The sequence below is a fragment of the Carassius gibelio genome, chromosome A14 (genome assembly GCF_023724105.1).
Source record: "Carassius gibelio isolate Cgi1373 ecotype wild population from Czech Republic chromosome A14, carGib1.2-hapl.c, whole genome shotgun sequence".
Lineage (NCBI taxonomy): Eukaryota > Metazoa > Chordata > Actinopteri > Cypriniformes > Cyprinidae > Carassius > Carassius gibelio.
This window is the reverse complement of record NC_068384.1, coordinates 10,761,875-10,785,563: the sequence shown is the minus strand read 5'-3', so window position 1 is coordinate 10,785,563 and position 23,689 is coordinate 10,761,875. Positions and strand designations below refer to the sequence as shown.

The following is a 23,689-nucleotide window of genomic DNA, read 5'->3' as shown; positions in this document are numbered from 1 at the left end:
GAAATGTATTCCTTTTTGCATCTCAGCGCTCACATGAAATATTCCAATGAAGCATTCCAATGGAGTGTTTATGCATACACAATGACATATATGGAACCAGCTGACAATATAGGTGCAGTATTTGTATGCATGCAGCAGCCCATTGTATTTGCTTAACTGTGTCTTATAAACAGAATGTAGGGTAATGAAAGAGGCGAGACAGGCAATGCTGAATTGTAAGGCTCATTTCTCCCATGGCACCATCACCTTTTTTAGCCAATGGCTTCATTGCATCTGAGAATCTGTGCTCGCAGACAAATCTCCCACCGCTCTTTCATTCAGTGTTACATTTAGAGGCTTGCGTTGTTGAGAGAACTGGCCTCAGAGAGAGTGATGAACAGAGCCTTAGGCAACGCTTCTGAAATGGAAACACAAATGAAAGACAAAGGATACCAGGCACCTCACTTTAATTTTTACCATTTAGTTATTTGCTGATCTGTTCAGGTTAATGTCTCTATATGTATCAGGCTTTTTTCCAGACTACTTTGCTATGATAGCATCTTGACACACACTCGCACACACACACACACACACACACACACACCCCACACACACATTCATACAGACTAAGTTGTGTGGTCAGTCTATTTTCTATCTAAAAAAGTTTAAGTATTAGAATTAATTTATTTAGTGCTAGCCATTGTGATATGCATATTGCAATTTGTATTGTATAATTGTTATTATATTGTGATAATTTTGATGTGCATGTAACATTTAGACATCAATTTTTTTTTTTTACTTTTGAACATATGCTTAATTGTGCAAATTCTTTGAATTCTATTGAAATCATGTTTTGGACCTATAAACTTGGGTTAATACTGTAAATTGCTTTGGATACAAGCACTTGAATCTGCTTGTGTTACTCTCATTTGGAAGTCGCCTCAATTAAAATGTCCGCTAAATAGATAAATGTAAAAGAAATTTAGAACAGATGGCTCTGAAAAGGCATGAATGATCCTCAAAAAAAAAAAAAGGCTTGCTTTGTCCCTGCCATGTGTGAACATTGTAAAAGAAGCTCCTCATTGGCCACTGGTATTGATTACTATACCCTGCGCTAGCCACCATGCCTGATGGTTCATATCGAACAAGCACGTTTCAAGACTGCCAGAGCACTTGCCACTTGTTTGCTTCCATGCAGTCACAGCCTGCCCACATTTACATGCCATCCAGCTCCCACAACAGAACCGATCCAGATGCCTCCAACATGTGCCATCTCAGCACTGCAATCCAATCCATTAAAAGCCCTCCATTAATCTTAATTTGTTAACCCGAGTTTGCTACCTGGAGCCAAGTGAGGAGGTCTATAACACTGCCCTGCCCTGATTCCATTGGGGTTTTATTTGTGTCTTCTCCTCTGTATAAAGGACCAGAGGATTTGGATGCTTGTCCAGCAGAGGCATTGTTTGATTTTGTGGCTTTTGGAGGAATCCCCATAAAGCCTTAGAGAGAGATGAGATGATCGATGGTCTAAGTCTAAGCATTCAGAAAGGCTGCAGAAACACAGCAGGCTCTGCACGATACTATAGAGAACAGATCATACCCTTGTGAGAATAAAGGGGCAGACGTGTCCCCAGTACTCACAGCGCTGGATGCATGAACTGCTCTGATTCAGGAAAATGTTTCAATGGGCCAAATGAAGTGAAAAAAAGTTATGAGTGTGTTCGTGCTAAGTCTCATTGTGTATTTGTATTTATGTATTTGAATGTATTTATTTGGTAGACTTTTATATTCTATAAAAGCCCATTTCCCCCTCAGAGTAAAACAACAAATTAAGGTAATTACATCTTTATTTCACAATAGTGGCGTTATTTCTTGTAATTGTGACTAGTAATTTTTTTCTCTCTTGTGATTTTGCATTTTGTAATATGATTTTTATATCTGTCAATGCGACTTTATAGCTAGATATTGTACGTTTATTTCTCATAAATGCATCCTTTACAGTGAATGGGGTTTTACAGTACCATTTTATATTTTAATTAATACTTTTATTCAGCAAGGATGCAGTAAATTGATCAGAAGTGACAGAAATATTTTGTAGCATTGCAAATATTCATACTTTTTTCTTTCCTTTATAGCGAGAGAATCCAGATTGGATAATTTAAAAAAATAATAATCTCAATTTCCACAAAAATATTAAGCAGCAACTATATATATATATATATATATATATATATGAAAATTGAAAATGACTATGAAAATTGTAGATTCACACTGAAGGCATCAAAACTATGAATTAACACATGTGGACTTATATATGGAATTATATACATAACAGAAAAGTGTGAAACAACAGAAAATATGTCATATTCAATGTTCTTCAAAAAAAGCCACCTTTTGCTTTGATTACTGCTTTGCACACTCTTGGCATTCTCTTGATGAGCTTCAAGAGCTAGTCACCTGAAATGCTCTTCCCACAGTCTTGAAGGAGTTCCCCGAGAGATGCTTAGCACTTGTTGGCCCTTTTGCCTTCTGTCTGCGGTCCAGCTCACCCCTAAACCATCTCGATTGGGTTCAGGTCCGGTGACTGTGGAGGCCAGGTCATCTGGCGCAGCACCCCATCACTCTCCTTCTTGGTCAAATGGCCTTCTGTGTGACTCTACAATTTTCATATTCATGAAAATAAAGAAAACTCTTTGAATGAGAAGGTGTGTCCAAACTTTTGGTTTGTACTGTATATATATTTGACAATTGTCATTTTTCTTTTAATTTTTTCTTTCAGTGGAAACAGGCTTTTATAATGGTTCTGTCCTTTTTTAATTTAATAAAAACCATCTTAAATTATGGTGATTTTATGACAATTTGAGTGAATTTGAGATTCTCTTAAGTACATCTCACTGTCTGTAGGATGGAAAGAGTTCACATAATCGGAGCCACAAAACTGATTTACAAAACTGAATTAAACCCTTGACATTGATAACAACGACACTATTAGCATTGTTTGATGACTTTTTGTAGTAGTGTTTTTTCTTACGATTTTTACTTCAAATTACAAAGCTGCAACAAGCACACACAAACCTGTAATAGAGTATCAAAAGCAGTGTGTGCCGGTTATAGCTGATAGCCGTATGTCAAAAGGCCCTTTCAAGAAGTCCTCCTTCTCTTTTCTAAGTAGGTTCAACCCATGACCACAGTGTAGAAATGCTAGATTAACTCATTAAACTCACACAGACAGGAACTTCATTTGATCTTTGACATGCATAGTACAAAAATCTACAGCTTGCTGTGGCTGTGACCCTTTGCGAGTATCAGGTGGGTGAGCTGTATTTTCCTCAGGTTCAATTATTTTGTGTTTTATACAGTATGTGTGTGCGTATGTGTGCTTATTTATCTGTTTTGTACCAATGGAGGAGGTGTGTGCTTGTTTGTGTTTGTGTCTGAATGATGAAGGAGTCTTAAGGCAACTATAGAACACACAGGCTCTCTAATGAAATGTCTGCAGCCTGGCTGCCTTTATTGAGTGTAATAACACATCATTATAGAGCGCTGTGCCCACCCTCTCACTACAATAGAGGCCCGAACAGGTGAAGCAGGCTTCTCTCTTTTCATCAGACCCCTGCACTTGTTCTCTAATTATGCAACATATAATAACATGTTCTGTTTCTGAGAATTTGATTTCAATCACCGATGGCTTAGTTTTACATGAGTTTTCTATTTCTGCCTGTGTTGTCCTAACGAGCACATGGTTGCCTGACAATTGGCTTCTGTCTGTGAATGATTAAAATAACAAGCACATTAGTGTTTGGATGTCCCGGTGGACACTGTCACATCAATTATCACTAAGTGGAGGCAAAATTTTTATCACTCAAATCAATCTGTGTGAACCTGAGGTCAATTTGTGAGTAAAGGTACCCTGAGGCCAACAATCACAGTCTTTTTGCTTTGTCATTTAAGAGGCGCTTTTATCCTAAGGGGCTCCATGTTACACGGAGAGTCCCACTGGAGCAACCTGGGGTCTTGCTGAAGGGCACAATGATGACAGCACATAGATTTAAGGATCGTTGGAGTTTGTATCTGCAGATTTTTGGGTACTGGTCCAGATCCTTGGGCTACACCATCCATCAAATCTTTGATTTTGTCAAAGGGTTCAGTAGCTAGGAATTGACCGTACAAGCTGCATAGAGGCAATGGTTCTCAAACTTTTTTTTTATACATACATAAATCCCAGAAACCGGAAGAGCCGATATAGGTGAATTATCAAACCCCAAATGTGATTCCATTATTAAAAACAAGTCATTGAAAAACAAGTTGCGAATTAAGCTGTTTCCATCCCACTTGTTCACTAGAACAAAGCTGTCACTTTATGTATTATGCACATTATGTAAATTTGTTATAGCAAATTTTCAGTCAAATTAGTTTTTTGATGTGCAGGCAGGTTTTATGCACATATCATTTTACCATATAGCAATATTTGTAAAAATATGTAATATATAGTCTTGTGGAGCATCAAAAACATGCTGCTGTCAAGTTATGTTTGCCTGTTCACCAGAGAATAACATTGCAAAACCCTCAAAAATAATAAAAACTGGAATGGTGACAAGGTTTTGTAACAGTTTGTCCTGAGACTCTTGATTTGAAGAGTTTTTCGGTGCTGTGATCTCAGTGCTGTCTAAGTTTTGACCATGGGTGTGTGCCCTGTGGTGGGCTGTCGTTTGCTGTGTTGGCAGAGTACGGCTGGAGGCCTTTTCGGACAACAGTGGGAAGCTCCAGCTGTCCCTGCAGGAGATCATTGAATGGCAGACAGCTAAAGACGAAGAGCTGTCCGAGCAGCTGCCCATAGGTGGTGATGTCGGAGCGGTGCAGCACCAGCGGGAGTTCCACCAGGTTGGCCTAACACACATGCATATCACACACACATCTTTTCTCATGCTGACTTTGCTCCTGAACACAGTTAATCTTGTCATCTATCAACATAACAGAATTAATTCAATATTAAAGACTGCAATATGGCAGCAGGAGCTCAGACAGAATAACATTAAAGATTCGAGCCCACCCACCTGTAAACTAATAAAACACTTCTGAATCCATTATCAAGATGCAAAAATAGACCTGAATGAAACATGTTAATTGTAAAATCTGAACCCCCCTCAGTTCATTAACCACAAAGAAGCTTGCGAGATCACTGAAAATAAAACATAGTGGCAGCAACTGATGCATGCACAATAAATTGCTTAAGATGCAACTTTTATGTTTACACCCTCCACACCCCCTCCAATTTAGGAATACTTTACTTAAAAAGACTTTTACTCAGATCATTCTAATCCTGCATAACATTCTTTCTTACACTGGAAAACAAAGTTTGAAGACTTTAATGTACATAGTAAAGCTTCGAAAATTGACATGCACTACAAAGAATCATAGATGTTGTTCTTATGACTTTTTATGACATTTTGTAAAGATGCCAGATCACTGAGTCACTTGAGAATCAGTCAGATTTGTGAATGAATCATTCCAAACTGGGTTAACCTGATTTATTGAAGTGATCTACTGTAACTCAGAATAATGATTCTGTTCAGTGCCATTCATGTGTGTTTTTATAGTTTCACAATACACATTGTTTCAAAACAACTTTACAAGTGATTCATGATTCTTCATTACAGTTAAGCGTAATCTATCATCAGCTGTGAATGTGTCAATGTAATAATGTTGGTAACACTTTATAATAGCTTCCATTTATAAATCATGAACAATCATTATGTAATGCTTACAAATTGTAATTTTGGTACACAAAAAAAGTGTTTATTGCCTCAACACTCAAACTTAAACAGGATATTCATTGAATTGAAAATAAACATTGGTGGATTTTAGAATTTTGTGTCATGCAGATTTGCTGAGACATGAGGGTGAGACTGAGTGAAGGTTGACAGATTTGTTTAGTTTTAAGGTGAACTATCTCCTTAAATATTAACCACTCTCCTGTGCATGCACATTATGTTCTGCATTCAAACGTGTTTTTTCTCTCAATACACAAACACAAACAGTAATAGGCCCTGCCGATTTCTGCTGTCAGCTGAATAGAGCAGGAAAGAGAGGGGTACTGAGAGAAAAGATAGAGTGAGAAAGAGAAACATAGCAAGCTCTTTCTTTCTGTGACCGACACACTGTGAAATCATCCTCTAAATTAACCGACCTGTATCTCACTGTCCCTTTCTTGGCTGTCCCTTAATTCTTCCTTATTGCTCGCTTTTTGCTTTTTATGTAATATGTAGATACACATATGCATGTGCATGCACCCCCATCCTCATGCTATCATTCCATCTGTCACATGCTGTTCTCTTTTCCTCCAATTCACCGCTGCAATGTACAATGTTCGTGTTCCCAATGTGCCACATCGCCCTAAAACTTTTTCGACAAAGCAGAGCGCAAAATCACATATGCTGCTCTGCAGAGAATTACGATGTTTTAAAAAATTTAAATTATTGATCATAAGTGTTTTTCTTCCTCTGTATTTTAACATCATACTCTTTTTGTCTCCCCCTGTGCTATTTTTTTTTTGACAGTTTGTTGACAGATTTGAATAGATTGGGAGTATGGTTTGCTTTAAAAACTATAAAAAATGTGTATATATTGAAGCTTGCCCTAATACTAGTGTAGACTGAAATCTTTTAACACTATGTAGATAGCATAATTACTTAAGTATTTAGTTGAGGAAACAAACATTTCTTTTAGCTTTCCTACAAATGTATAATTAATACGTGAGCGATCTTAAGTCTTTGTTTTTGTTCGCTCAGCCAAAGGTGGACCTTTTGTTTAGCTGCTATGAAGTTTCACAGGGAGTGCAATGAAATCATTTTCATGCCTCGGTTATTTCATGAAATAGCAAGGCATGAGCAAGAGGACATGCTTTCCACAAAGACCCCCCAGGAGACCTCTTGATTCCAGCAGCCCGGCAGTACATTTCTACTTTTGACAATTTGATTTCAGTTTACAGTTTCTTGGTTGCTAACTCAATTTGCAAGTATAGGTGGGTAGAGGTTTCAAGGACATGGCACGTGTTACTGGGGGTGACTCCTAATGTGGTTTCACAGCCATGCTTGTGATATAAGAGGATTGAGCTGTTGGATCATTCAAAGAAATGACTTTAAAAAGAGGGGTTAATGTTCCTCTGAGTTTTAAAATCACACAATGAATTAATTAAGTTGTCTCCTTTTATAACTATTAGTGATTGGTGGAAAAACTGAAGGTGGTGCCTAGAACTAGGGAGTCTACTCCATTGATACACATCGTAGATTACTACAGTACATTAGTCGCCCAAATTGATTTGTGTTAGATAGTCGGAAATTCTAGCATTATTTACTCAACCTCATGTCATTCCAAGAATGTATGATTTTCAGACTTTTGTGAAATACTGAAGATGATCCCTCTTTTGGGTCCAATATTGTTTTGGACTTTCATTGTAGGACACAGACAGTTAAAATGTCTTCACATGGACAGAAGAAAGAAATTCATACAGGTTTGGAACAACATGAGATATGAATGCCAGAATTTCCCTTTTTAGGGTGAACAATCCTAATCTGTCAACATCTAGACAGGTAAAGATGGAAAAGCTGCTTTAGTTCAGTAGATTGACACGGCAGGGGTTGATGGATGCTGCGGGGCTCCAATACGGTGTCTGTGAGCTAGTATATGTGTGTCACTGAGGCTGCTTTCATGTTTTTTCCCTGTGCTGTGATGTCTGATCATGTCACCATGACGCACTGGTAAACATATGTTGTTGTGTGCAGGCTTTCATGGAAGATGTCAAATCCAGAGGGCCCTACATCTACTCGGTGTTGGAATCAGCTCAGACCTTTCTGGCACAACACCCATTCCAGGAGCCTGAGGAGACGTTGCCTGATGGCAAAGGTTTGTTCCCTAGCGATGAAAAATGGTTTATGGACCATTTTTATACATTTAACCAAATGTCATGACATTGTGTTCCTCTGGGTCCTGAATAATTAATCACATGATATTTAGGGCTAAGATGATTGGCTCAAAAACAAGGGGATCCTGCACCAGTTAGTCAGCGGCCTCTATAGCAATGCTTCCATTCAGTAGAATTTTCAGATAAAGTTTAATTAATGCAGAAAAGTAAGAGTACTGCAAAAAAAAAAACTATTTCCAAATAAGCGCTGGTGATTGGTAGCAGATGCTTTATGTCTAGGTAACAACGGATCAGACAGTTTTAGGGGGTAATAGTATTTGCAATAATAATAATGATAATAATAATAAGTTTTGATGTTTTAATGCATTTGTAGGGCTGTTTTGTCAATTGAAAATATCAAAAAATCCTTAAACAAAATAAAATAATTTGATAAGAAACACTACATAAGATTTTAAAGTTTGTTGTCATAGATTCATCTTTAATGTGTTTTGTCTTATTTTAAATCCCTTTTTTTGTAAATCTAATTTATACTTAAAACTGCAATGTTGCCTCTCAAGTCTTTTTTTTTTTTTTTTTTAGATATTTCAACTGGATTATTATATATTTTTTTGCAATATTTAATTGACAATAAATGCTTATTTTGTACAGTTTATTTGCATCTTTGAGTTTTCATCCATCTTTTTTTAATGAATTATTCCAAAATTGCGTTAATATTTGCACATAGACACACATTGACAGACCAACATTAACCCAGCACAGGTCCATAGAAATTTCAGTGCCTGAAGAGAAACTGCCTTCTCACATGTAGGCCATCAACCGAATTCTGCATCCACATGAGTGTATCTTTGTCATTTGAAGCAATTAATAACGGAGATATCAGGGCTGTTGTTTTCACTTTGTTGGCTCATAGCCTCTCTGTTACTCCCTATTCTTCCCCTCCTCTCACTCACAGAAGTCTCTCCTCGCCAGCGAATGCTGAATGTAAGTCGCTCCGTGTGGAAGCAGGCCAACGTGGCCAGTGACCTGTGGGAGAAGTTGACAGCGCGCTGCGTGGACCGACACCGGCACATGGAGCGAACCCTGGAGAGGCTGCTGCAGATCCAGGCAGCCATGGAGGAGCTGGCTGTGGCTCTGGAGCAGGCGGAGGGAGTGAGGGACGCCTGGGAGCCTGTGGGAGACCTGTTCATTGATTCACTGCAGGACCATATAGATGCTACCAAGGTAATATGTCTTTGGTGACCTGATCACAAGTGATTAATTTGGACAAATTGCTTCTTAAACTTTTGTGATTGGATTTTAAATTGAATGGTGTCTGATTGGTAACTATATCCATCAAATACTACTTTAGTGTGTTACTGCATGGGCAAAGCATAAAAGAGCAAAAAAAAAAACCTCCATAAAATATCCATATATATATATATATATATATATATATATATATATATATATATATATATATATATATATATATATATATATCATACCATATATATCTGAGTCTCCCTGCATATGTGACTTTTTGAGTAGAATTTTCAGGGTTATTTTAGCCATGCTTGTCGTGCTTTATATGATCTGTGGCCCTGCATGACAGGTAGTTCTGTAAAGTCACCTGCATGTATATGTACCAATTATTATTTAATTTTTTAAGTTGTACGGAACCATCAAAGTTGAAACATTAATATAGGCACAATGGTTGATTGATGTGCAGTGTTGGGCAAGTTACTTTTAAAAAGTAATTAGTTACAGTTACTAGTTACTTCTTCCAAAAAGTAACTAAATTAGTTACTCAGTTACAAATTTTAAAACTAACTAGTTACTTAAGAAAGTAACTATTGCGTTACTTTCAAGTAAAATTTAATTTTAAATGCTCAAACGTGACCCCACCTCTACCCCTCTTTAAAGGAACTTAAAATACATGTGCATGTTCAATTATTTATGATAAATCTGAATAGTATAATGAAATGGACACTTAATACAATACATTATTAACAGAAACATGAAACATTGTACACACATCTGAAGTGAGACTAGCCTCCAATCAAATGCCATGTATGTATATATTATGTTTATATAGTGAATCAATGCAAATAACACGATAGATTTTTGGGAACTTTTGATATTTCCTTTTATTGTTTCTTTAAATTCTTGAAGGAAAAAGTAATGTATATACTTCTATTTAGAGAAGGCTACTGTTGGATTATTTGGGCTCGTCGCCATACCTGTCTCTCGTTGACTGACTGGCTTGTGTTGTTCCTTGTGTTTCCTGTCCTGTCCGACTATGCGTTATGATGGGTTGTTCGCAATTCATGAGCGTTAGTGATGATGGGTCGTTCGCGAATGAGCGTTAGTGATGATGGATTGACTCGTTCGCGAATGAGCTTTTGATGAGTCGTTCGCGATTCGCGAATGAGCCGACTCTAAGAGCCGGCTCTTTTAGTTGAACTTCGGGAGCTGGCTCGCATATCTGAAGAGCCGACTCTATTTTTTCAAATTTAACCTATAGAAATTAAATAATTATGTAATAAAAATTGAAATATTATACTCAAAGTCATTTAAAGAGCCGTTTGTGAGCCAAAGAGCCGGCTCTTTTCAGTGAGCTGAGTCAAAAGAGCCGAATTCCCATCTATGCGTGCTTTCGAAAACCCGCCCAACTCTACCTCTGATTGGCTTACAATGAAATTTTACTCTACCTCAGCCAATCGTCAGCATTTATGCGCTTGTCTCGTGCTCTGTCCACTAACCAAGGAAGAACAGTAAAAAAAAGTATTTGCCTCTCGCTCAGAGATCTAGTTGGTCTGATGAAAAAAAAGAACAGCTTCATCATCAGTTATAGTAACGCGCCGCATTTTTTGGCAGTAACGGTAACGGCGTTATTTAGATGAGAAGAGTAATCAATTAGATTACTCGTTACTGGAAAAAGTAATGCCGTTAGTAACGCCGTTATTTATAACGCCGTTATTCTCATCACTGTTGATGTGAGTAGGCACTAGGCAGATTTTCAGATGATGTCTAGGATGGATCAGGGTGCATTTACATGACATAATGTGACATTAAATCACTGCACACATACCTGTGCTATACTTAAAAACAGACATCTTTGCAACAGTATTGTTGTTGTAACAACTATTGCATTTCTTGAATTAGATCTATTTTGGTAGTAGCAAAAAAAAAAAAATAAATAAAAAAACACCCAAACTCCAGTCTTATATCTTGGTAGACATGTTTTAAGAAGTGGGAAAGTGACTTGAATTCGACTTTTGTATGGCTGGCTGCTGGAACCTTGTTGTGATCCATGTACCCTATTTACTTCTAGATTTGCTGCTTTAATAGATAATGATGAAGAGGTTCAGTGTGCATTTATAGTTATATAAATGTATTTTTATGGCCATATGTTGATGTATTATTCAAGGCTTTCTAATTGAACTTTAGATATTTTTGCATTTGTTAGTAGACCTCACAGCTTGCTAAATTACAAATTCTAAGATTTTCAGCCAGACTGTAATGAGACTCTCCACATGGCACAGTTCTCTAATGGCATAGAAGCTCGTTTACTTTTTCTCTCACTTCATTTCACTGTAGGGTTTAAGGAAGTGTTTTTTTTTTTTCAGACTTTAAATTAAATGTATTATGAATGTGTAATGTGATTTGCCCCTGATGTTTTTGAATCAAATAGATGTTTTGTTTTTTGGTTGTTTTGGTTATTATTATTTTTATAATTTTTGTTCTCTTGCTTTCATTGTGTGACAGTGCACTTTTATTTTTCAAATGTTATTTTACTGGTTATTTTGTTTTCCTTTATTAATTTTTATCAGATGTTTTATTTTTAATTAAATGTTTTTATTTATTTATTTAATATTTATTCAGAATAAGTTGAATAAGAATGAGATTAACAATTAAAATCTAAATCTAAACGAATATACATTTACATTTATATACATTTTACAGTATATACAACCTTATTAATATAAATATTTACATAATAAGTATCTATTGCTATTTAAAAAATTAAAAAATAAGTACACTCAACTACAAAAACAGGTACATAGTAGTGGGTATTTAGTGGCTACAGTAGCTGTTCAAGTTAGAAATGGCCTGTGGAAATACTGTTCTTGTGGTTGGATGTTCTAGTGCACAGTGATCTGTAGCATCTGCAGATCTGTCCTACAGTAGTTGAGAAGGGTCCGTGATGACGTTATCTGTTTGTTTCTTCAGTCTGGAGATCCTGAAAGCTGTGCAGGTGCATACCAATTATCCTCTAAGCCATCCTAACAGTTCATTGTAGTCTGTATCAAGGGAGATCCAGAAAGCAAATGTCTTTCATAATCTGTCCAGTGGCATTTTTATATCTTGACCACCATTTACTCTCTGGATCTCCTTTGTATGGTTTCCATCCTGTGTGATTTTATGGTTTTCTGATAATAGTACAGTTCACTCAGCTGTATGCTGCTATTAGTTTTGCCCTTAAGATACTGTACTCAGTCGCTGACTATGATCAAACAGAGAGATTTGTGTCGCAACAATAAAAGGACTGAAAGATGAGACATCTGAATACAGTATGTTATCCTGTAATCTACTGTGTTTTTCCAAAGCGTGTCTTCCTAGAGTTTCCTTCGTAATCTACCAGTGACGATTTACAGACTCCTACAGCTGTACAGTAGGAGGTCTTTTTATTGAGGATATGATCATGGATGTTCCCGTGGAGATAAGTAGAGTTATTATAGTTATGGAACAGTGTAGGTATCTATTTACAGTACTACCCTGTGCATCAGTGAGTCAGAGTTTCTGTTCTGCTGTCCGGGTGCCAGAAGGCTTCCTTATGTGTGGATAAGATATTTCTGAATCTCTATTAATGTACACATGTTTTTTTGATGTAATGTGCCTTTTTGTGAATAGCACAGTACAGTACATGTGCAACTGTGTAATTCAATAATTGACTAGTTTGTCTGCCTGGAGCTGTACCCTGATGCAATATGTTGAGTTTTTAATTTAGGCTGAAGCAGGGCTCAGTGAACTGACATGATCATGCTACGCTCTGACAGGAGGTGGAGCATTTATCAGTGTTTCCCCTGCTGTCAGAATCAGCAACCACATAGCAGGTCCTGCAGACTTACAGTTTTCCATTCATTTTCCTGGCTTCATGTCAAGGGTATGAACAGGGCATGAGGCTCTTACTGCTCCTACAGTTACCTCTTGCCTGGGTCCCCATACATACGGTGGGCTCAAATCCCTGAGACCTCGTTGAAAATCTGGGATTTTTATTTGCTTCTGAAAACAAAATAAATAAATACTTTTATAAAGCAAAGATGCATTGATTAAATGTGACAATAAATATGTTTACAGAATATACATGTTTTTACAGTAATATATATATATTTTTTTACTTTCTGCTCATCAAAAAATCCTGGAGAAACTGATTCCACAAAAATATTAATCAGCACAACCGTTTTCAACATTGAAATGTTTCTTGAGCATCAAATCAGCTTATTAGAAGGATTTTTGAAGGATCATGTGACACTAAAGGCTGGAGTAAACGATGCTGAAAATTCATATCTGCATTACAGGATAAAATATATTAAAACAGTTATTTTAAATTGTAACAATATTTCACAATCAGTGTTGGTGGTAACACAATAAAAGGAACATGAGTTATGTAATCAGACTAGTAATATAACCCATTACTTTTAAATTTACAAGATACTTTTTTTAATAAGTGACACAAGTTACTTTGTTTTCCCATTTATTCACTGACACCTGTCCCCGTGTTGAGAGAAATTTGGAGTGAGGTGCAGAGGCACTTCCTTCAGCCTGAGGCTTATTCATTTCACTTTTGGTGTGAAAGGGCCTGTACAGTTGCAAAAAATACAACCTTTGGGTATTTTGTTCTTAAAAATGGATAAGGAAGCCCAATTTAAGGTGACAAAAAGTAACGCAAAAGTAACATTCATTATTTTTTATGGATGCTGTTAGTTACCTTTTTAGGCCACAATATTATGATGCATTGCTTTTAAAAGTAACTTTCCCCAACACTGACAGAATATTACTGTTTTTACTGTATTTTTGGTCAAATAAATGCAGCCTTGGAATAGCAACCCCAACTAGTCTACTTCAGTTTCATTTTTACTTGCAAAAATATTTCTATCAGCAACCCCCCCCCCCCCCCCTTTTTGCCACACATTTGGTGCAGTTTCACTCTCTGCCATTGACAGATTGGGTTTCTCTTGCACTTATGCCCAGTGTGGTACCTCAGTGTAAGTGTGTGGAAGGAAGTGAGCAGTGGTGGTGGATGAAATGAGAATGGACAAGGGTAGGCTGTGAATGGAAAGAAAATCACTTAAAACATTAAAATATCCACCACATGGCTAGCCTGTCAATATCAGGGATTTTTATTGCTTTAAATTAGAGCATGCATAATTGTTACACTCAATAAATGTAACATAACAATGTACAGTGCCACCAGAAATAAAAGTAGAAAGTCTGAGTATTGCATGGCATGAATATATCTATATCTATATACATATTATTTTTTCTTCACTTTGTGTTATAGCTGTTTAAAGAAGAGCTGACCCAGGTGAAGGAAGGAATGAAACACATAAATGACCTGGCGCATCAGCTGGCCATATCTGATGTGCACTTGTCCATGGAGAACGCCAGAGCTCTGGAGCACCTCAACAACAGATGGAAACTTCTGCAGGTAGTGAATTCAGAACATCTTTATCTCATCCTTACCTTCCCACCATCACTAATGGACCACTATGGAGATCAAACAGTACAGCGATCACCATTGACATCAATGGTTCCAGCCAGCTAAGTTAGTGCATATACACTATGAAAAATGGAGCTTAGGAGATGGAATATAATATGCCGGTCCTGCCTGGCTGAGAGCGGTGATGGCTCCATTATCATCGGTCATGGGGAGTGCCTTTTGTCTACATGCTCATAGAAAAACAAAGGCCTTTACTATGAGAAAAAGAGAAGATGTAAAGTGAAATTGAGTGTTTCGGTTGCATCTGGTTGTTTTATGTGTGAGAGGAACTTAAGAGAGCCAGAAAGAGATGCAGGAAGAATGAGAAGTACATTTGAGTGTGTGGGAGTGTGTAAATCCAGTTATTGAAAAAATGACTATGAAATGCTTATCTGCAGCAGTTTGTGTGTGACCTAATGTGATGGAAGACAAACAGCACAAGTGTGTGTGTGTGCATGTCTATTTGTCTTTGTATTATGAATGTCTTCCGAAATGCTGTGTTGATGAATTCTTGGGTTTTAATACTCTCATATATGTTTGTTAGGGTAATGACACATTTCAAATTAATCTATTCAGATTAATCATATGATGTGCTTACTAAATAATCAACTGCAGATAACTGTGCATTTGCTGAAATAAGAACCCAGATAAAAGCATTCTAGAAATTTTATGTCTCTCATGCTCACCAATACTGCATTTATCTGATCAAAAATACAGATTTTTAGAGATTAGATTTTTTTATCTAAATATATCTTAATATGTAATTTATTCCTGTGATGTCGAAGGTGAATTTTCAGCAGCCATTACTCCAGTCTTTAGTGTTCAGTTCTTATTTATTAATGGTAAAAGCAGCTTAATATTTTTGTGAAAACCGTGGTACCTTTTATTTGAAGTTCATAAGAACAGCATTTATTTGAAATATGCATTTTTGTAACAAAGTAAATGTCTTTAGTGCCATTAAAGAATTCAATTTCTTTCAGAAAATCTTACAGACCCCAAACTTTTGAACAGTATTGTGTTTTAGTTTACTAACTAACTAGACAATTAGGGGCTCAATAGGCACAATGATATACAGAGATGTCTGCTTTTACAGGGCAGTTTTATCTTTCTATCATCTCAAAGACAGTGTTGGTTGTCCTTGAATATATATTATTACTCAGAATTTGGTAGTCCAACATCCCCAGAGGTGTCTGGTTGATGGCGACAACGACAGACGTGAATTACTCTTGGCAAACGTCTCGTGCAACAGCCTCAAAACTTTCCTCCTTACCACACATTACCTTTTCTAAACGTTTGTCTGAGTCATTGCTCTTCAGTCTGTATTCTTCAAAAAACTGAATGGGGACAGCAGAGAGCAGACTGGTACTGGTTTGTTTGTAACAAAACTTAAAGAGATAGACCATTTGAGAACTTGAATTTAGTATGTAAAGTAATTGATTCCTGAAAATGACTGGTTATAACTCTTTCTTTTTTTTCCACTAAAGGGGTCAATTGAAGAACGTCTTAAACAGTTGCAAGATGCCCATAGAGATTTTGGACCCGGATCACAGCATTTCCTTTCCAGTGAGTGTATTAACACATTTGAAGCACTCTGCTGCAGTGTGATGCTGAACACAGAGAGAGGGGGGAGCTGATGGAGCTAAGTGGAGAGGGGTTGGCAGGACCGTGTTTAAGTGCTCAGGGTGGGCTGTGACTTTATTCATTCTCGCTGTCACTCACTGCCTGGTCTAATATTGCAGGACTAAGACATTGCCTGCTACACAGTTAGCCTCATTTAGAAGTTGTCCAAACTTTTCTGGCTCTTTAAATCACTTAAAATCAATGCAATGCTTAATGAGGATGCAGGGAATGGCAGTTCCATGCAGAGTATGTGAGAGAAGTGGAGCTGGGTGATTTTGACTGGAGTGAGAAGCGGATCTTTTAAAAAAAAGTTGTAACGTTGTGATTTTCACTTTCTCCAAAAGCGCTTCACCACCGCTCCATCACGAGGGCAGTTCATGTCAACGTAGAGAAGGATCACTCAAATCAGAAAGATAAAGTTCTCGAGGAATTTGTTTGTTCTTTCTAGATATAGATATTTTCAGCTGAAAGCATGGTTTAAACAAGTACTACAACACTTATTCGCACGCAGTCACTCTCTCAGTAATACATTCAAACAAATGTAGCCTAATACACTGCTAAATCATCTGAATCCAATTTCGAATGAGCAGAAATCTGTAAGAAAAGAATCGATCCATAGGTAAAATAACTGATGAAAATTTAACCTACTCTTGTTTTCATCTCAAACTAAATTTGCACCGCAAAAAGCAGCAATTATATGTTTTAATGCTGACAACCATGTCATGGGGTAGGAAAAAAGTTTGCAGACTTTTGTTCCAATAAGCCACTTTAAAACTCTCCTGTTATTTTATTTTTTAGATATTTCATATACGCTATTTGAAACATGCTGAAACACTTTAGACACTGAGCGAAGGCGGAGCAGGGTTTCTGATCAGTGGAGCGAGGACGGAGCGAGTAGTGAGAAATGGTGAACCCGAAGCGGAGGTGGAGTGGAGTGATTATTGAAAGCTTGGAGTGCGGAGGGGAAATTTTTGACGCTCCACTCCACTCACATACTCTGGTTCCAAGTGACATTCCACAAAGTGATATAGTACTCAAGATCCAACTAGAACCAAGTGCATGGTTCACAGAAAAGCTTTCCACCATTCTGAACACTTTTGGGGTGCTGTTGTTTAATAGCCTCTCCGTGTGAAAGCAGTATGCTTAAAGGACCTTGAGCGGTGCCGTTTTAGATTTTCAGAATAACTTTTCATGCTCGACATGTCTGTCTGATTGATAATGCCTTCTTTCTTTCTGTCACTTCAGGCTCTGTGCAGATTCCTTGGGAACGTGCCATATCCCCCAACAAAGTGCCATACTACATCAAGTAAGTCCAGCCGTCGGGGTGTGCAGTCTCATGATTTTTGATCATGGACGGTTAAAATGTCTGTACGATCTGATTTTGAAGAAACTTCATAGTATCGTGGTAAAGCAATATGAGTTGCAGTTCTGGCGCCTCTGTCTCAATATAGGCTTCAACATGACAAAAAGTCACACAAGTACATTATTTGCATGTGCTTTAAAGGTGCAGTGTGTAGACTTTAGTGGCATCTAGTGGTGAGGTTGTGAACTGCAACCAATGGCTCAGTCCCCCGCTCATCCCTCCGGTGGCCGACACAGGTAAAGATGTCGTAGGTAAAGACAGCAGAGAGCAATGAGATTTCTTTACAAAGGTAAATTAAGGAATTACGTTTACTTTATTCAATAAATCAATGTTAATGCTAATGTTAATGTACTTGTTCATCATTGCGTTAATGTTTTATTCGCAAGAACAACAAAGTTTCAAAATGCGCTCTGTAGAGAAGTTTGTCCATTTAAGGCTACTGTAGAAACATGGTGGTGACTTCCAGGTAAGGAGACCCATGGTGTATATAGTTGAAATAGCTCAATTTGAGGTAATAAAAACATAACAGCTAATTAAAGGGGGGGGGGGGGGGGGGGGTGAAATGCTTGTTTTCACTCAATATCCTGTTAATCTTGAGTACCTATAGGGTAGTACTGCATCCTTCATAACTCCAAAAAGTCTTTAGTTTTATTATATTCATAAGAGAAAGATAGTCTGTACCGATTTTTCCCGGAAAAACACGACTGGCTGGAGGCGTGACGTGTGGGCGGAGCTAAAGAATCACGAGCGCCAGTAGGCTTTTGCGTTGAGAGCGTTTGGAAGCTGTGACATTACCATGAGGGAAAAACCATCATCCCAAACAAACCATGGCTTACAGTCAGATTCAGCCGTTTATTTATGATCCAGAATCAGATCCCGAGGCTGAAACTGAACGAGAGCAGCAGCAGCAACGACTCGCTCCGAGCGGGGCTCGAACCCGGGTCTCCGGCATGGGAGGGGACGCACTAATAAGGAGGCAGAGATATTTTAAGCAGTTTTACTCACCGCCTGCGGTTCCAACACACGATCGTGACCCTTTTTCGTTGGGATTGCATCATCCTTAAGAAATAAACGATACGCAAATCTGTCGTCAAACTGGGCCTTGTTTGTAAAACAAGCATCTTCGAAATGCAGGGAACAAACAAAAACACTTGCACAACTCCGTTGATGCTCTGTAAAAATAAACTCCCTTAATGCTGTTTTATTTTTTTTTTTGGTAATCTGTGCAGAGTAGTTGCCCTGGCAACCAAAAACACACTTCTTTTGTGACTTTTCGCGACGCTCTCGCTGTGATCAGTGAATCGCTCTGATCAGTGAAATGTCTGTGCTCAGCCTCGCTATACGGGAGCGCGCGCTCTTCTGGCAAAAGTGCCCTCAGGACCCATATAAGGAAATTCCGCTCCAACGTCACACAGAGCCATACTCGAAAAAAACTTTCAGAAACTTGTGACAAACCGGAAGGAGTATTTTGGGAACAAAAATACTCCTTCAAACGTACAACTTAATTTTTGAAACTTTGTCCATGTTTAGCATGGGAATCCAACTCTTTGACAGTGTAAAAAACTCAGTATGCATGAAATAGCATTTCACCCCCCCCTTTAAGTAAGGTCTTTATGCACCTCTGAAAACATAGTTATGTATATTTTATTGCATTTCTGTAAATAGATCCTTGTAAATATTATACATTGCACCTTTAAAGCCTTACTGTTTAAGCACTTAATTTGCGTCCTTGTCTGACATGCACATTAAAAAGCCTGATTACTGGACTAAGTTCTTTGAGTCTGATTGCGCTAATACTGTCAAAAACACACAAGGTTTACATATAATGCATTTTTGTCATGAGAACTCTCTGAAGATTTTAGCATGGTAATTGATATGACAATGTTAATGTATTTGGCCTAAGTGGAACAGATCTGCAAAGCTGACAGTACTAAACATGCTGCTGCTTGTCATTAAAGGGGCAGTTCACCCAAAAATTTTTCATTCTGTCATTATTTACTCACATGTTGTCCCAAACCTGAACACAAATAAAGATTTTTTTGAAAAATGTGGGTAACCAAACAGTTTCAAGTCCCCATTGACTTTGATAGAAGAAAAAAAAAACTAAATACTATGGAAGTGACTGGGGACCAGCAACTATTTGGTTAACCACACTTTATTTTAAGGTGTCCTTGTGACAGTGTAATTATACATTTAAGAACTGAGTAATGTTAATTAACTACTTACTATAGGATTAGGATTATTTAGGTTTAGGATTAGTTTTACTTACGTTATGCATAATTATGCATAATTAATTGTCATTATAATAGTAAGAACATGTAACGTGTAACAAGGACACCTTAAAATAAAGTGTTACCATTTTATTTTGTATATTAGTAAAGCGTATCTTTGTTTTTTATTTTTTAATAACAAAGATAAATAATGACAAAGGTTTTTTTTTTTCACCGACCTTTGCCTAAATTACATCTTTCTTTTATTTTATATTTTCTTACTTTCTAAGGCTTTGTTTTTAAAATTGGGAAATTAGTTTGGCTGTACTGCTCAGACAACTTGCAAAATAATAAAACCAGCATGATAAAATTGTGAATCGTGATTTTCTTGAAAAAAAAAAAATCATAATATGATATTTTTACCATATCGCCCACACCTATCCTACGGTAAAGCATCAGCAGTCTATGAGAGATGAGTGTCAGAAAGGAGAGAGTCTGGGTAAAACTGTGGGATGAGCATGTCAGATTATCAGGTATTGAGAGCAAACTCAATTACTGATCCCTGGTGCAGAAGATTATTGCACTGTGACCTAAAAAGAAAACAACATTTCAACCATGGTGCTCCTTTTGTCATTTGGCCTTGTGCATTTTTATTAATTTGAGTTTATAAAAGGCTCAAAAGAGTGTTGTGTGGGCAGTGTAGAGGTTGGCGTCATCAGTTGAGAGAAAGAAGGTCTGTAATACTTTGAAAGATTTCTGTAAGAGTTCCCGGAACTATGAAGTTTTTGCTAATTGTAATAAATAAAATCTAAATATTATATAAAAAGCATCAACTTTCTAAATGTAGCTAAATGTAATAAACAGCAATAGGCTTAAATTGAAGTACTAAAATGAAAAAAAAAAAAAAAATCTAGAAATTACACAACATTTCTAAAAAAATACTAAAATTAAAACTGAAAATATAATTTATTTATTATTATTTTTAAATACGGTAGTATAAATAATAGTATTATTTATAAAATATATTATTTATTAATGTTTTGAATGCCATGAAGTACCATGTGACTAATCTCTGAAGTCACAGAAATTAGGTCATGATGGTCATAGTGAACAAGATTGATTTTTTTCATGGATGCTGGTACTGTAGAGTACAGGTTGTTGCAGTAAAGCATGTAGCACACATGTATCGACTTTGTGGAGATGTCATTACTGTACATGCCTGCTCATCAGATTTGAATTCAAGCTATGTTTAGCCATAATCTTTTCTTTGAATGTCATCAAAACAGCCATGTATATAAGCATTATAATGACTCTAAAATCTTTGTTCAAGATCTTTGCGATTGCGATCTCTCTCTCTCTCTCTCTCTCTCTCTCTATACTGTGGCAATGATTCAGATTTACGGGATGGCATATTGGTGCCTGTAAATTTTACAACTTATAACCATATATTAAATTAAGTGAATTAATGTTAAAATACCAATCTACTTGAACTATCTATATCTAGATGAATTATCAAAAGCTTTTTACCGTAAAGTGTACTGATAAGCACTTTATTAATGCAGGTGGTGACATAAAAATGCATAAAATGAATTAGTTCATCACAAGAAGCTTTTCCATAAAACATAGACAGTATTTATATCAATCAATCAATCAATCACCTTTATTTATATAGTGCTTTAAACAAAATACATTGCGCCAAAGCACTGAACAACATTCATTTGGAAAACAGTGTCTCAATAATGCAAAATGATAGTTAAAGGCAGTTCATCATTGAATTTAGTTATGTCATCTCTGTTCAGTTGAAATAGTGTCTGTTTTAATTTGTAATCAAGTCAATGATATCGCTGTAGATGAAGTGACCCCAACTAAGCAAGCCAGAGGCAACAGCGGCAAGGAACCGAAACTCCATCGGTGACAGAATGGAGAAAAAAAACCTTGGGAGAAACCAGGCTCAGTTGGGGGGCCAGTTCTCCTCTGACCAGACGAAACCAGTAGTTCAATTCCAGGCTGCAGCAAAGTCAGATTGTGCAGAAGAATCATCTGTTTCCTGTGGTCTTGTCCTGGTGGTCCTCTGAGACAAGGTCTTTACAGGGGATCTGTATCTGGGCTCTAGTTGTCCTGGTCTCCGCTGTCTTTCAGGGCAGTAGAGGTCCTTTCTAGGTGCTGATCGACCATCTGGTCTGGATACGTACTGGATCCGGGTGACTGCAGTGACCCTCTGATCTGGACACAGACTGGATCTGGTGGCCACGGTGACCTCGGAACAAGAGAGAAACAGACAAATATTAGCGTAGATGCCATTCTTCTAATGATGTAGAAAGTACGGTGTTATGTGAAGTGTTCCGGTTCCAGTTTACCTAATTAATGCAGCCTAAAAATCCTTTAACGGATTTGGATATTAAAAGCATATTAGTATGTTATGTGTATGCCAGGTTAAAGAGATGGGTCTTTAATCTAGATTTAAACTGCAAGAGTGTGTCTGCCTCCCGAACAATGTTAGGTAGGTTATTCCAGAGTTTAGGCGCCAAATAGGAAAAGGATCTGCCGCCCGCAGTTGATTTTGATATTCTAGGTATTATCAAATTGCCTGAGTTTTGAGAACGTAGCGGACGTAGAGGAGTATAATGTAAAAGGAGCTCATTCAAATACTGAGGTGCTAAACCATTCAGGGCTTTATAAGTAATAAGCAATATTTTAAAATCTATACGATGTTTGATAGGGAGCCAGTGCAGTGTGGACAGGACCGGGCTAATATGGTCATACTTCCTGGTTCTAGTAAGAACTCTTGCTGCTGTATTTTGGACTAGCTGTAGTTTGTTTACCAAGCGTGCAGAACAACCACCCAATAAAGCATTACAATAGTCTAACCTTGAAGTCATAAATGCATGGATTAACATTTCTGCATTTGACATTGAGAGCATAGGCCGTAATTTAGATATATTTTTGAGATGGAAAAATGCAGTTTTACAAATGCTAGAAACGTGGCTTTCTAAGGAAAGATTGCGATCAAGTAGCACACCTAGGTTCCTAACTGATGACGAAGAATTGACAGAGCAACCATCAAGTCTTAGACAGTGTTCTAGGTTATTACAAGTAGAGTTTTTAGGCCCTATGATTAACACCTCTGTTTTTTCTGAATTTAGCAGTAAGAAATTACTCGTCATCCAATTTTTTATATCGACTATGCATTCCATTAGTTTTTCAAATTGGTGTGTTTCACCAGGCTGCGAGGAAATATAGAGCTGCGTATCATCAGCATAACAGTGAAAGCTAACACCATGTTTCCTGATGATATCTCCCAAGGGTAACATATAAAGCGTGAAGAGTAGCGGGCCTAGAACTGAGCCTTGAGGTACTCCATACTGCACTTGTGATCGATATGATACATCTTCATTCACTGCTACGAACTGATGGCGGTCATATAAGTACGATTTAAACCATGCTAATGCATATACAGACAGTGCACACACAAAGACAAAACAACATTAGGGTTACCAACCCAATTTCATTTAAAACCTATTTTATGAGGTGCTTAAATTGTTAGAATTCCCCGTCACCACCTCTGAACGTAACAGCCACTGCAGTGTAAGCAGAATGTGTGAGAATGTACAAAAAGTTTGTAGTTTTTTCCTTAAAAAAAAAAAACATAAATCTGACTGAATTTTACAATTAAAATGACATATAATGTGATGTTAAACCAACAGTTTTCACTCTACTGTATATGGTCAGGTCACAAGTTAACCAATTGACATTGAATTAATAAATAAATAAATTCTTTAATTGTTATTTATGGAAAAAAGACATATGGTTTTGTATAAACCACATTCATACAGTGTCCTTAAAGGGTTAGTTTA

General features: G+C 37.2%; 1 protein-coding gene across 4 annotated transcripts in view; it reads left to right on the top strand.

Moving 5' to 3' along the window:
* The window catches only part of LOC128027469 (dystrophin-related protein 2-like), a 147,083-nt gene that overhangs the window by 80,732 nt on the left and 42,662 nt on the right, over window positions 1-23,689 (top strand). For all 4 annotated transcript variants that reach the window (XM_052615121.1, XM_052615119.1, XM_052615122.1 and 1 more), the window contains 6 exons: window positions 4,704-4,860; window positions 7,761-7,881; window positions 8,853-9,121; window positions 14,445-14,591; window positions 16,127-16,205; window positions 17,508-17,568. In XM_052615121.1, the coding sequence (XP_052471081.1) occupies window positions 4,704-4,860; window positions 7,761-7,881; window positions 8,853-9,121; window positions 14,445-14,591; window positions 16,127-16,205; window positions 17,508-17,568 (834 nt within the window). The remainder of the gene's footprint in view (window positions 1-4,703; window positions 4,861-7,760; window positions 7,882-8,852; window positions 9,122-14,444; window positions 14,592-16,126; window positions 16,206-17,507; window positions 17,569-23,689) is intronic.